The sequence below is a fragment of the Podarcis gaigeae genome (genome assembly GCF_964106915.1).
Source record: "Podarcis gaigeae genome assembly, chromosome: 17".
Classification (NCBI taxonomy): Eukaryota; Metazoa; Chordata; class Lepidosauria; order Squamata; family Lacertidae; genus Podarcis; species Podarcis gaigeae.
Genome location: NC_139694.1, coordinates 32,057,971 through 32,072,438, shown reverse-complemented (window position 1 = coordinate 32,072,438; position 14,468 = coordinate 32,057,971). Strand labels below are relative to the sequence as shown.

The following is a 14,468-nucleotide window of genomic DNA, read 5'->3' as shown; positions in this document are numbered from 1 at the left end:
AATATAGCTACATCTACAGCAGATCTAAGCCTCTGGGGGTGGCGCTTTCATGCTACGGGTGGGCAGCTGGTGACCTTCCATGCTGAATTCTAGCCAATGACCAAAGTAACTCCTTCTGTAGCATCCCTGGTTCAGGTGGCAGATGCTGCTGTTGCCACCACCCCTTTTAGTTTCTCAGGGGGGTTAAGGAGAGGGCAGTGGCGTTGGTGAGGCTCTAGCCAATGTGGAAAAGCGTTGAGACATACCGGGTATTTTTTTTTTTTTGTAAGCAAACATTGAAAATTGCATAGCCTTTTCAGGTGGCCCTTTGACCGTCGCGTCCTCAGGCTCCCTCCCTGTGGTCTGCTGGACTTCAGCCTCCCTGTCTCTGACTAAGTCTATTTCTGGCTTTCCTAACAACCCCAGGTCATCTTTGGGAAATCGAGTTGCAGTGACTTTGCAAAAGAAGCTTACACAGCTGTTGTATACCATAACAAGTGAGTCCTAAGTAACTATGGCGGCAGGATGGGATAATTGTTGCAAATGCGGCAGGGAGGGGAGAGTTGCAGCTTTGATCAGGATGCACAGCTCCCTGGATAAGGAACCAGCGGTCTCCCAAGCTAACTGCCTCATAAAAATAAGATTGTTCTCCTGTGCAATCTTCTTCCTGGCAGTTTTCTTTCCTGGGGAAATTAGAAATTGTCTGATGCATTCAAGATCCCCTGTGGGTGGGTGAGGCTCTGGCTTAGCCAGTGCTGGCTCCTGGTGGACCACTGTGACATCCCTCATGTATCCTGCAGGTCCCCTGAGTTTTACGAGGAGTTCAAGCTAAAGATCCCAGCCAACCTGACAGACAACCACCACCTGCTCTTTACCTTTTACCATATCAGCTGTCAGCAGAAGCAAAATACGCCTTTGGAGACCCCAGTTGGCTACACAGTGAGTGCTTTCAGAACTCATGGCATTTTGTAGCTCAGAAGCCGAGCTCATGTGCAGAAGCTCCTCTGTTCAAAACCCATGTCTCCGGTGGCAAAAGATTTCTGTTAACTTTATGACTTTGGAGAGCAACTGCCACTTAAGCGGCTCTGGGCTAGATGAACCCATAGCCTGACACTGTGGAAGGCCTAATAATAATAATAATAATAATAATAATAATAATAAATTTATTATTTATACACTGCCCATCTGACTGGGTTTCCCCAGCCACTCTGGGTGGCACCCAACAGAATATTAAAAACATGATAAAACACCAGACATTAGAAACTTCCCTAAACAGAGCTGCCTTCAGATGTCTTCTGAAAGTCAGGTAGTTGCTTATTTCCTTGACATCTGATGGGAGGGCGTTCCACAGGGCAGGCACCACTACCAAGAAGGCCCTCTGCCTGGTTCCCTGTAACTTGGCTTCTCGCAGTGAGGAAACTGCCAGAAGGCCCTCAGAGCTTCACCTCAGTGTCCAGGCTGAACGATGGGGGTGGAGATGCTCCTTCAGGTATACTGGGCGGAGGCTGTTTAGGGCTTTGAAGGTCAGCACCAACACCTTGAATTGTGCTCAGAAACGCACTGCCAGTCAATGTAGGTCTTTCAGGACTGGTGTTATGTGGTCTTGGCAGCTGCTCCCAGTCCCCAGTCTAGCTGCTGCATTCTGGATTAATTGTAGTTTCCGGTTCATCTTCAAAGGTAGCCCCACATAGAGCGCATTACAGTAGTCCAAGTGGCAGATAATCAGAGCATGCGAGACAGTCTGCGGGCAGGTAGGGTCTCACCCTGCGTACCAGACGGAGCTGGTAGACGGCTGCCCTGGACACAGAGAGTGCCCTTCCATCTCCTCTGTGGGATTCCTGTCCTTCCATCCACCTTGAGTACTGAAGATTTACAAGGTGGGGTACAGTAACAAATCTTCCTTCTCAGCAGGCAGTATTTGATTTGCTGCTGTCCCCTGCTCAGTAAAGGCAGTCTGTGGGCAGGGAGGGGCAGGTGAAGAACTGACAAGGGAAGACATGTCATCCTGCTAGGACTCACTCCGGCCTTCTCTCTCTCTCTCTCTCTCTCTCTCTCTCTCTCTCTCTCTCTCTCTAGTGGATCCCCCTCATGCAACATGGCCGGCTGAGAACAGGACAATTTTGCCTGCCTGTGTCTGTTGACAAGCCTCCTCCCAGCTACTCGGTACTCACCCCTGATGTAAGTAGCGGCTGTTGTAAGTAGCCTGGGGAAAGGAGAGTCGCTTGAAGGGCTTCTCCTTGCTTATGCTGAAGTGAGGAATGTTCTCTTCTTCTTTTCCTTGTTGTCTCTCATCTCCAGATTTCCTTCTTCTCTCACTCCTTTGCAGACACCCTTTAGTGGCATTATATTTTATCCCTGTTGCTCCTTTGTAGGTGCAGCTGCCTGGCATGAAGTGGGTGGATAACCACAAGGGGGTCTTCAATGTGGAGGTGCTGGCAGTGTCTTCTGTCCATACTCAGGTGAGAGGAGGTTTTCACATTGCAAGGAATGGAATGTAGAGCCAAGTAGAAGCAGGACTCAGTTGAGCCATGTTCTTGCATGCCAGCTGGGATTTTTGCTCCTGCATCAACTGTCCTGTCTCCAAGCCTTGAACTAAATTAAAGCCTGGTGCTAGCTCACTTTCTAGCATCATCCTTGTGGAAAGCTGTTTGCAATGTTTTTTAGAAGCTCAAAAACAGTTGCCTTATTTTTCAGTTTGAAAAATCAAGGAGCATCTCAGAGAGAAAAATGGGGTTTTCTTGGTTACTTCATCAAAACAATGCATGTTGGGAGAACATACATCTGAGCCATTTACCTCTCTGGGGTTTAGGATATTGAGCTGGACTGAACATCAGTTTGGTTCAACTTGGCAATCCTTTATCTTTCAAAGAGAAATTATCAAAGACATACAAAGGATTCTTGAGATAGCACATATCTGTTCTTCTGTTGATGTTGAAATGGACAAAGGACACTCCACATTTAAGAGATGCTTTGAACTCTGAGTTACACCATAGTTTTCTTATCCTTTATCCTGGCAGGACCCATTTCTGGACAAGTTTTTCACCTTGATCCATGTGCTGGAAGAATACACTTTCCCTTTCCGCCTAAAAGACGTAATCCTCACAGAAAACAACATGGATTCTGAGCTGAAATCCAGTGTGGGCAACCTACGGGTCGCTAGCTTGGAGTCCCTGGTTGTCTTTAGCCACCAGATTCTCAACAAGCTCATCCAGCTCATTGTGTACCCACCTGTTATCGCAGGGCAGATTGGTGAGTGCTGTGCTTCTCCTCCTATTCCACTCGCTGTCCCATGGTTACCACTGTCTGGGCCATATTGAGTTCTTTGGTTGAGCATCTGGCATGCTTCACAAAGGGTCTTGAAAATCTGAAATTGAAGCATTCTCACATTTTGCACAGTCGTATGGTAAGAGACAGGGTTTTCCATACTGGCATCACTCACTCCAAGGATAGGGTAAGGGAAACATGGGTTGTGGTAGAATCCCGGCTTCATAACTCTGGAAGTAGAAGGATGTGTGTTAAAATGGGTCAGCTCGCAGGTTGGAAAGAGTTGAATGAAAAAGAAATACACATAAAACAAGTCATAAATATAGGAGCGCACCATTCATTCGGTTAAATTTGGGTGGGGAAAAAAAAAAGAGACTACTTTTGAACAAAACTCCTTTCTTAATATAAAAGTGGAGAGCTGTTATGTTAGGGGCATTTCAGTATCACAGTTGCTTTAACCATTCATCTACAGTGGTACCTTGGGATGCGAACAGGATCTGTTCCGGAGCCCTGTTCGCATCCTGAATGGAACGTAAGACGCGATGGCGCGTCTTTGCATGCGTGGGTCGCGTTTTGCCGCTTCCGTGCATGTGCATGATGTCATTTTGAGCGTCAGCGCATGCGCGAGCGGCAAAACCCGGAAGTAACACGCTCCGTTACTTCCTGGTTGCTGTGGAGCGCAACCCAAAAGCACTCAACCTGAAGCACATTCAACCCGAGGTATGACTATACTGACAGTTGCTTATTACTTTTCCATTTACGTGATTGCCAGTGTTGCTGTCACAATTAAATTCACTTCTCTGAAAGATCTGCCTTTTGCTAGGGACAATGTTGTTTCCCCCTCACCCAAGTCCTCTGTCAAAAACTGAGAACTCATGGGAAGGGGAGAGGTCTTTTCTTTCAGGGTCAAGAACCCCTCCTGATGTTTCCCACCCCACCCCACCCCACATCATGCTTTAAAGCAGGTGTTGGAAGCAGTGAGCAAGAAAGATTTACCATGTGCCTTTCTTCTTCTAAAGTCCCATTTCTTCTTCTAAAGTCCCATTTGTATCTGTATTCTTCTGCGCCAAATTCTAGCTACAGCTGCATCTTTCTATGTAAGGATTTCTGAAGGAAAACATTTTTTTTTGGAAACACATTCACTACATTTTTGGCACAAGGTCAACCTTCTTCCCAGGTTAAACGTAGGGAAGTGTTTTCTTTTGGTTTTTAGTTTTCAGCAACCTGTGCATTTGTTGTTCGAGGAGCTAGAGATGGGGAGGAAGAACTACAAGTGGTAGACCTTGCAAACTGGGCAATAGAAAAGCCTGCATTTGCTCCTTTTTTCCAAATTTATGCACGCCCTAACATGCTATGAATTCCCAAGATCAAGCAGCCTTTCATCCTTCTTGTTTGCTGAAAACCACCTAACCTTTGCTTGCCCTTTCTGTTCCAGTGTTTGGTGTTTTGAGCCACTTTTTGGTCATTAACACAAGTCCACACATCTCCCCATTTTCTCAGTGAACCTGGGCCGTGCTGCCTTTGAAGCCATTGCTGTGATGGTGAACCAGATCCACAAGAACCTTGACAGCAGCCAGGACCAGCATGGCCACAACCATCTGCTGGCCTCTTACATCTTCTACGTTTTCCGTCTGCCTGTGGCAGAGCCAGGCTTACCAGGTATAGCACAGAGTGTTTAGTTCCATGTGTGTGAGGTGGGGATAGGAGCAAGTGCCTGGCTGTCATTCATGTTGCCCTGGGTGCCATTTCCCCTGGTCTGCAACCCAGGCGCTCCAGAGTTATGAGAGATGCCCAGCTCCTTGTGCTGATAGCAGTGTGTTTCTGTCTCAAGGAAAACAGCGGCCTGATTGGATCAGCACCCAGCGGACACTGTGAGATTTTTGCAGTCTCGGAGTCGAGAGGCAAAAATGAGCCACGCTCCTTCCTTCTCTGCCTACCATCTCTGTCCTTCCACTTATTCTCCTCCTCCCTCTACCCCCATGAAATTAGTCAGCAGCTTGCCTGCCCCTAAGGGATAAATGGGCATGTTCAGGGAGGTGCCTAACTTGGCTCCATGAGTTTCCTCCCAGGAAAGGTCATATGTGGGACAGATGGGACTTCTGAATAATTTAAGGCCAATTGAAGCGGATGAGTCATAGCAGTAGACTAGTAGCTTTTAGGCACAGAGTGCATAGCCCAAAATGGAGCACGAGAAGCTCAGCCTGATGTGCTCAGTGCAGGGGTTGGCAATTTTTTTTAGTAGTGGGCCGGTCCACTGTTCCTCAGACCTTGTGGCGGGCCGGAGAAGTGGCACGGGCGGGGGCTGGAAGAAGGGGCAAGGGGGGCAAGTAGTCCTCCCCACTCCCCAGCCCCAGCCACTGTGTTTACCTTCAGGGAGCTGCCACCACCACCACCACTGCTGCTGCTTCTTGTGGGTAGACAGAGCAAGCTCGTTCACTCCACTCTCTGGCCCACAGGAGCACCAGGGTGGCTGCGGCAGAAGGAAGAGGCCACTGGTCCTGTTAGCTAGGGATGATGGGAATTGTAGTTCCAAAACATCTGGAGGGTTGGAGTTTGCCTATGCCTGATTTATGGGCAACTTGACTGTACCCACCAGGAAAGGCAGGACTTGTAGAGCCTTCAACTTCCATAGGGATATTAGGGGGTTGAGGACAGAAAGTACTACAGCTTAGGAAGATGCACCAACTAATAAAACCCAACAACAAAACATGGCCATGCCACCGGAACATGGAGGAAAAACAAGGACTGAAAAGAAGGTATCCTACGGGGGAAGCAATTCTGGAGCGCAGAAGTGTGTCCCAGCCAGATCACGCCCTCTGGCTGAGCCAGAGATGCTCTTCACCTGAGATGCTCCATTCTGGTGCAGGGAGGAGGCATCCAAGGATAAAATAATGGAGGGTAAATTGGGACACAGTGGCAGCGTATTGTCTTCTCATGGCCTATTTGTGACTGCTGGAGGCGTCATCCCTCAATAGCATTCTTCCCACCCCAATATGCCCGTCTGTCCTTTGACTTAACCTAGTGGTTTGTGTGTGTTTGTGTTTTACAGAAGCTGGAATGCCACCCCACAGTGGCCCCATCCAGTACGCCACCTTGTCCCGCACAACTGGGCGCCCTGTCAGCCTGAATCTCTCTCGCTCCAAAAGCATCAGCAACAGCAACCCTGACCTGACCACCACACCAAACTCCCCAGATGAAGAGGTTCAGAAGATTGTTGGCAGCAAGGTAAGCGCTGCTGAGGGTTCTTGTTGTTAATTTATTTATACTTAACCTTTTCCCCTGATGGGGGCTCAAGGTGACTTACAGATAGAATAAAGGTAAAGGTAAAGGGACCCCTGACCGTTAGGTCCAGCCACGGATGGCTCTGGGGTTGTGGCGCTCATCTCGCTTTATTGGCTGAGGGAGCCGGCATACAGCTTCTGGGTCAAGAGGCCAGCATGACTAAGCCGCTTCTGGCGAACCAGAGCAGTGCACGGAAACGCCGTTTCCCTTCCCGCCGGAGCAGTACCTATTTATCTATTTGCACTTTGATTTGCTTTCGAACTGCTAGGTTGGCAGGATACAGATAGAATAGGAACAACTAAAAACATAGAAGAAGAAAAAGCCCAATCATTACAAAAATGATAGAATTAAAACTATATATAGGTATAAAAGATCATACAGAGAGTTGCAATAAAAACAGCACAGCGCCGGCCCTTTCATCAAAAGCAGTCAGTTCCCAAAAGCCTCTTGGAATAAGAAAGTCTTTACATGTTGGCAGAAGCCAGTCTAGCTTCTCCAGGGAGGGAGTTCCAAAGTTGTCCGAGCATCATATACCACAAGGATGTGAAGCTGGATCCATCCCTTGGATCAGAGCCGTATCTCCTCCCACCCTCCATGGACCAGGTTTGATAGAGGGGTGGGGCAGCTTACCGGATGGCACAGTGATGTCAAGAGACCCCCTTTCTTTTTTGTCTACATGGTTTGAAATCAAACCACGTAGGCAAAGGCACATTTATTTGCAAGCCCCAGTAATTAAAAGTGGTTTGCAGGCGCAGAACTTTGTGTGTGCTTGCAAACTCCATCTTAGTCTGCCTCAGGCCAGATGTCGTTTACGACTTCAGGTGGAGGTGACATGAGATGTAGGATAGGTGAAGGCGGTTTGACTGAAACAGCCTCATGGGCCAAGTGGGGAGGCCCGGTTGGGATACTGCCAGGGAGACGGAGGCATCAGGCAGGCCCCCAGTTGTCTCCGGACGATCACCAGTCTCCTGTGGAACAGCATCAGTCAATTTACAACACAAGCCTCAGAGGCATTCCAAGACCCGTGCACACCCTTTCAGGAGAGTCTCCACAACAAAAGATGCAGACAGAGAGAGAGCATATTTACAGCTTTATTCAACATAGTTCAGAACAAAGGAAAAACATGACTGCTTGCCTCCGTGTCCAGGAAAACAGCCGGAATACAAAAGCTATATACAAACTGAAGTTCCCAGCAGACAGTGCTGGGAGTAAACAGGCATGTGATACACAACAATCCTGCCTGACCCTTTTAAGGTGGAATGAAACTATATCCTAACAGGGCCAGAGGTTTCTCACTGGTCACAAACTATCTGTATACATCTCGCATTTTAATAATCACATAAATAGGACCCCAGTAGTCATTGCAGCAGTGAGCTTTGCTATGAGTGCCCAAGTGCCACCCTTCTGGGCCCAGCACCAACTTGTACCACCCTGCCACTAATCCTAATTCTTTGTTTTGGAAAAACAATTGCCTGAAATAATACTTGCCCTGTTTTGAAACATTGGAGGGTGATCACTGCCATTAAGTTTCTTCAAGGGACAGATTATGTGTGGTGTTTTGTTACTTGGTTAGCCCTGGTATGCAAGTTTTTTACAAAGGAAAGTACAGCCAATGTTGGGGTGAGGAGGTCAAACTGGATCGGGACCATGGCATGAGGTGGGTGGGTGGCTGGGTGTGTGGTGGTCTTTAGCCCTTTGCTTCTGCTGTCATTCTGATCAGAATCACCCCCTCCACGCGCATGCTTGCTGTTCATAATTGGAGGAAAGCAGAGTGGGAGACAGTATAGATCAGTGGTTATCAACGTTTTTTGGGCCATGCCCCACCTAAGCATCTCTAAAATCCTGATGCGCCCCCAACATATAATTTTATTTTAATTTTAAAAATGTGTATGCCACAATATATATTTATATACTGTATATGAGGCTCCTAGAACCATAAGAAATGCAAAAAAACACTGTTAATAACTCATTTTCAAATTGCCCCCCTTAAAATCAAATTGCTGCCCTGTGGGGCGTGTGCCCCATGTTGGGAACCCCAGGAATAGACCCTTACAGGTGATTCATGCCATGTCCTCCCCTATTATTTGTCCTGCTTCCCTGTCTTCCCTACAAACTGGTGCCCCACTCAGGTGCATTCTGTGACCATAAAACATATGGCACACAACCCCCCAAGTCAATGGGCTTTGTGGCAATGGAAAACCTGGGCTTCTAATGCATTGTGATGCTTTGTGTGCATTCCTTTTGGTCACTTGCATGGAAATTGCAGGCCCTGGTTTAACTAAGGCTCCTCCTCCTTCTCTGCGATCACAGCAGCAATGGTTGTGGCTCTTTACCCTTGGTTTCTTGGTTCTGATTGTTTTTCCTTTCCTGCTCTTCTCTTGCACGCTACCTAGGGGATTGACCGCTCTCACTCCTGGGTCAACTCAGCATATGCCCCCGGAGGCCCAAAGTCTGTGCTTCGTAGGAATCATCCGAACTCCAGCATGGATCTGAAGCAGGTGCCTTTGCCTTCCCCCTCCCCTCTCCCTGGTGCTCCGACCCCTTGCTCCTCTCCTTGACTTGCTCACCAGAGTATGCCTGCCATTAATGCCTGCGTTGGGGTAAAGAGTAATGTTTTCCCAGAAGGCTCGAGTTGGGGGGGGGCTGTTGAGCCCCACAACAGGCATCAGGGGACATGTTTTTCATGAAAAAAATGAAAATGAAAGCTGCCTTCTTGGACTGACCTTTGAAATTTCATCTGCTTCTCCTTTGCCACTCCAAAAGAATGGCATTACAGTCAAACCTCAGCTCCCGAACACCTCTGTTTTGGAACATTTCGGCTCCCGAATGCCGAAAACACAGAAGTAAATGTTCCGGTTTTCAAACGTTTTTCGGAAGTCGAACATCCACCACGGCTTGTGCTTGAGTTCAGGAAGCTCTTGCAGCCAATCAGAAGCCACGCCTCGGTTGTCGAACATTTTGGAAGCCAAACGGGCTTGCGGAATGGATTACGTTCGACAACCGAGGTTTGACTGTATTATTATTCGTGCTTTTTTGTGACAGAACTCACCTCCAGCTCTCTGTCTCTCAGTCCCCGTGGCAGCCATTTTGTGCTGGTACCCATGACACTGTGATCGAAATAGGAGCACTGGCACTTCATTTTCTACCCCAAAGTGCTGATCGTTATTAATATTAATTGTTATTTATTCTGTTTATATTCCACCCTTCCTCCCAAAAGAGCCCAAGGCAGCCTTAGGTTTTAGAGGTGTAGTCGCAGCATTATGAGGTTGCACTGCCTCACACGAGAAGCATAGTTTTGATATCGGTAGCCTTCCGTCATCTGAGGTTTGGTAATGTCAGGGGAGGGGTTTGTTTGCAAAGGTCTGTGCAAGGTTTTATTTATTTTCCTCACGCAACTGACCCTTTTGTGCTCTCTGAAAGCAGTTTGGAAGAGCGTTTGAAAGCAGAGCAGACATCATCCTTTCTGACACCCAGGGTGCAGTTAGGAGACTGGGCAGCACCTCACCTCCTCTGCTTCTTCCTGGGTTAGGGCTGTCGTGAAATCTCCTTTATGGATTATTTTATAAATGCCACCTGCATTCTCTTCAGGCTTCGGTTTCCCTTCCACGATGGATCACAGTTGGCATTATTCTTTGCACTTGGCACTTGGTAACCCTGCCTGGAAGGCGGAAGGGGCAGGGGAAGATGGCAGGTGGCTCGCACATGCAGAGGAGTGACTGGCTTGGTTTGCAGGTCTAATTTGGGCCAAAGCAGCCACTAAACTATTGACGCAGGAACTGCTGCTTGCCAGGGGCCACACTTCAAAGCACAGTGGGGAAGGGAGAGTGGGAGGAGCCGTTGTGGTGAAGTGCAGAGATTGTGGAAGTTGGACTAAGGGGATTTCAGTTAAAAAAACACCCTGTCAGCAATTATACAGTTTCCAGGATATCCTTGAACCAGTCTCCACCTCACAACCTAACATGCCACAGGATGATGCATGAGAATGAACAGGGGTTAACCCCATGTATGCTGCCTGGAGATCCCTGAAGAAAGACAGAAGCAAAAATGTGATAGATAATTTTTTAAGTGTCTTTTTGTTTTAAGGAAACAGTAGCGTGGATAATTTTCTCTCTGGCTTTTTTGAACTTGCAGCCTAAGTATATGTGAGGTTCAAGGTTTCCAAGGTTCTCTCTGCATCCATATAATACAGTATCCACCTTCCGAAGTCCTTCTGCACAGTGAAATTAGGCAGTTTCTTGGCTTGCACAGCTGCTTCCTCCACCATGCGCAGCAAACATATGGCCGGTATTATGCTTCTCTGTGAAATTGTTAATGTGTGCTGGACGTTTGACACTCCTGTTACATGGGAAAGATGCGTCTCCCACACCTATCCTATTCTACCCTACCCTACCCTCAGCAGTCAGTGAATATTATTGGGAAGAAGCCATAACTCATGTGATTTTATGTAGCATTCTCAGTACAGGGTGAGTTAGGTACAGCGGTACCTTGGTTTGCAACCGTTTTGGATTACAACCAGTCAAACCCTGAAGCGTGTGTCCCTTTTTTTGGATTACAACTGTGTTGTTTTTTTTGAGGCCCCATTGATGAAATCATGCCTTGGGTTTCAACCTGTTTTGGTTTACAACCGGACCTCCGGAACGGATTATGGTTGTAAACCAAGGTATCACTGTATTTTCCTTATCAGAGCTCTCCAAATTGGGCAATTGTCTTTCTCTCTGCAACAGTGCCATCTAATGGCAGCTTTGTGGACTGCAGGTACCGGTCTTGCCTAACTGCTGATAGTTAAAAAAAGGTAAAGGTACCCCTGCCCGTACGGGCCAGTCTTGACAGACTCTGGGGTTGTGCGCCCATCTCACTTAAGAGGCCAGGGGCCAGCGCTGTCCGGAGACACTTCCGGGTCACGTGGCCAGCGTGACAAAGCTGCATCTGGCGAGCCAGAGCCGCACACGGAAACGCCGTTACACTTGCTTAAAAAAAAAAAAAAAAAGCTTCTATGATGAGAGCGCATCCTATGGCTATAAGCAAGTGCTCTCCATACCTTTGCTGTACGTTTGCCTTCTAATCTACTGAACTGGGCAGCAGTGCACCACTAGGGAGGCAGGCAGGAGTGGAGGCCTGGGTCTTTACCTAAAAGCACCCCATGGAACCTCCTGCTCGCCCTGTGTGCAACAAGTACTCATCCTGCCAGGGCAACAGGTTGATTACACTTGGTGTTTATTACTCTTCTTGAACGTGCTCTCCCCTTGTGTGTAGGAAGTCGTCCTGTTTGTTAACTGAGTTGCATATAAGCATTGGTTTGGCTATCTGATCTATGTTGAGCAGCCCTGAGTTTGGTGACCTTGCAAATCCATTCTAGACTCCTGCTTCCTTCCAAATTGTGGTTTGCTTTCAAATTCTGGCACTTTTCCTGCAAACCATCACCTCGCTCCTCCTTCCATCCTGAGTAATACCTCTTCACCACCACTGTGTCCTCTTCTTTTCTCTCTTGCTTCTGCTCATCTCACAGGCTGCGGAGCGAGCACCTAATCGTATCTCCTCCTATCTTGAGAACTCCACTTTTCCTCCGGCCACCCCGATGAGATCAACAACCAAAAAGGTAGAGAGAGACTGGGAAGCACCCCAGAAATGTCGCCCTGGAAGACAAACTTAAGACTAGGATCCTATGCACCCTTGGGAGTAAGTTGCATGGATTTAAGTGGAACTTCCTTCCAAGTAGACATGCATCGAATCCATCTAGCATAAGCAGTGCTTTCTTTTTTTTTCTAAAAAAAATGTTTAGGGGTACTCTCATTTTCCTACTCATATTGAAATACTGTCCCTCAGTGTCCCAAAATTAGATTCGCAAAATGTTGAGGGGTATGCATCCCCCCAGAAAAAGAGCACTGAGTATAAGTATTTGGTTCAGAAACAAGTGGCGCTGGTTGTTGTGAATGTGTAACCATGTTATGTGCTCTGAATAGGCAACAGAAGCGCAGGCAGCTCTGCGATGTGGCGTTGCCTTGGGTAAGCCCTTTGGGTGGAGATCATGTATCTGTGGTTGGTTTCTGCCATGAAGAAATTCAGGCCCTCCTGGTTTTGGGGACCAAACCAATTAAGTCATGATAAAAATCCCACCCTCCTCTGAATGCTATTCCGCTTGCTCTCCTACTTCCATTTCTACTTTCTTTCCTTCAGTGTTATTTGCCTTCTTTTTGGCTTTTTCTCGCAGAGCTGGTGCTCTGAGTCTTCTATTCATAATACACAACTCACCTGAACCTTCCTCCCACGTCTATGGGAGACATTCAATGTGTCTGCCAGGAATAAACATGTAGACTTCTTCCTTTTAGGCAGTCCTAGATGGGAGCTGCTCCTGGCTGGAGCTCATTGGGAGGGAGGACAACCTGAGACTCTTGGCTACTTCAGCTTTTGTTCTTTCACTGAAAGCATATTTAACATTATATGGATTAAAAAAACCCCAACCTAATCAAGAGGAAGGAAGTGGGTCTGGGCTGTCGAGTTCTGAATGCAGATCGGTCCGGAGTCCAGACTGTGCTGTTGTATCCAGATAATAGTTCTTTGAGAACTACAAGGGAAAGTTGGATGCTGATAACTCTGTTTAGACACGAAAGCAGTTTTGTGTGTGCCCCCCCCCCCATTTCCCATTCTGCATGCAGAAAGCCTGGAGTGAACAACACAACCAGTCGCTAAATGTCTGTTTATAGCATGTATGCTACAAGGCTTCTGACTCCTTGGCCACTGACTCAGATGAGGCCGTGATCTAAGTGAGATGAGTTGGGCGGGTGTCAGTTACACCAAGAAGTATCCATCTTTGTAAATTGACAGGGGAACGAATGACTCCCCAGAAATCTCATTAGGGATCTGTGGTTTTTCAGACTATGCCTGTATTCCAAAACCTGGCCCATTTCCTAGTCTTTGTCAGTCATTGTTTTTCTAACCTAACAGCATCTTCTGAAGATCTGTGACTTTTTTTTGACAGGCAATCAAACAGATTCTGAGCTGAAGAATAGGGTGTACAGATGAGGGCTGTATTTTTACTCTCTCTCTCTCTCTTTCCCTGGTTTGAAAGCAGCTGGTAGCTCCAGAAGCACCAGCCTGTGACTCTGTACTCAGTCCTGCAATGGTTGACCTGAATTTCCGCAAGGGGCGTGCTGAGTGTTTTCTCTCCTTGTAAATCTCTTTTAGCTGCTTCATGAAGAACTGGCCCTGCAGTGGGTGGTGAGCACCAGTTCCGTGCGGGAAGCTGCCTTGCATCAAGCCTGGTTCTTCTTCCAGTTGATGGTATGCCCCTTGCTGCTGATCTCCCTAAACAAATTGTTGGCCTTCTGGCCAGGAGCATCCATGATCTGGCTTTACATGTTGCCTTATGTAGACTGTCCCTTTGCTGTCCAGCTTCCAAATTTCTGCTTTGCACAGTGTCACTACAGAAAGTTATGAGAGTTGAGAAAGTTATGAGTGTCACTACAGAAAGTTATGAGAGCTGAGAGTTGAGAAACTTATGAGAACTGAGTTGTCCCTCAAGGTGTATCCTAGATCAGCCTTTGGAAAAAAACAACCACCTTCCCTAAAATATTAAGCAATGAAAAGAACTGATGTGCAGTTCTACAGGATGCTCTGTTGAAAGCACCACACCTAGGTACAAATTTCATCATTTTGTATTTGGAAGTCGAGGAAGGTTTCCGAAAGGAACAGAAGTACGAGTCGCTCTGTGATAATCCCAGTGGCAGACTTCTCAGATTTAAAGTGAAATTCTTTTCTGCCTGTCTTATTTTGCCAGTTCTTTTTAGGATATTTAACCTCTCTTCAGTCAGGCCGGCAGCTTTGGCACAGTAGTTTAAGCAGCCTAACTGATTTTCAGCTGCTCACATGCAGATAGTCCCAAGTAGAGTGCACTGTTCTAAGAGAGGATTTCCCCAACCATGGTCAGCCGTACAGGTCAGCTCAGT

General features: G+C 47.3%; 1 protein-coding gene across 8 annotated transcripts in view; it reads left to right on the top strand.

Moving 5' to 3' along the window:
- The window catches only part of DOCK6 (dedicator of cytokinesis 6), a 99,379-nt gene that overhangs the window by 37,978 nt on the left and 46,933 nt on the right, over window positions 1-14,468 (top strand). For 3 of the 8 annotated variants that reach the window (XR_014559306.1, XR_014559307.1, XM_083718164.1), the window contains exons 16-25: window positions 406-476; window positions 780-918; window positions 2,056-2,157; window positions 2,352-2,438; window positions 2,997-3,228; window positions 4,744-4,902; window positions 6,293-6,468; window positions 8,919-9,023; window positions 12,032-12,121; window positions 13,708-13,803. Coding sequence is in view for 3 of the 8 variants with exons in the window: in XM_083718164.1 (XP_083574290.1) it covers window positions 406-476; window positions 780-918; window positions 2,056-2,157; window positions 2,352-2,438; window positions 2,997-3,228; window positions 4,744-4,902; window positions 6,293-6,468; window positions 8,919-9,023; window positions 12,032-12,121; window positions 13,708-13,803 (1,257 nt within the window). In the remaining 5 variants the exon portion in view is untranslated. The remainder of the gene's footprint in view (window positions 1-405; window positions 477-779; window positions 919-2,055; window positions 2,158-2,351; window positions 2,439-2,996; window positions 3,229-4,743; window positions 4,903-6,292; window positions 6,469-8,918; window positions 9,024-12,031; window positions 12,122-13,707; window positions 13,804-14,468) is intronic. The other 5 variants (XR_014559304.1, XR_014559305.1, XM_083718165.1 and 2 more) reach the window with 2 other exon arrangements.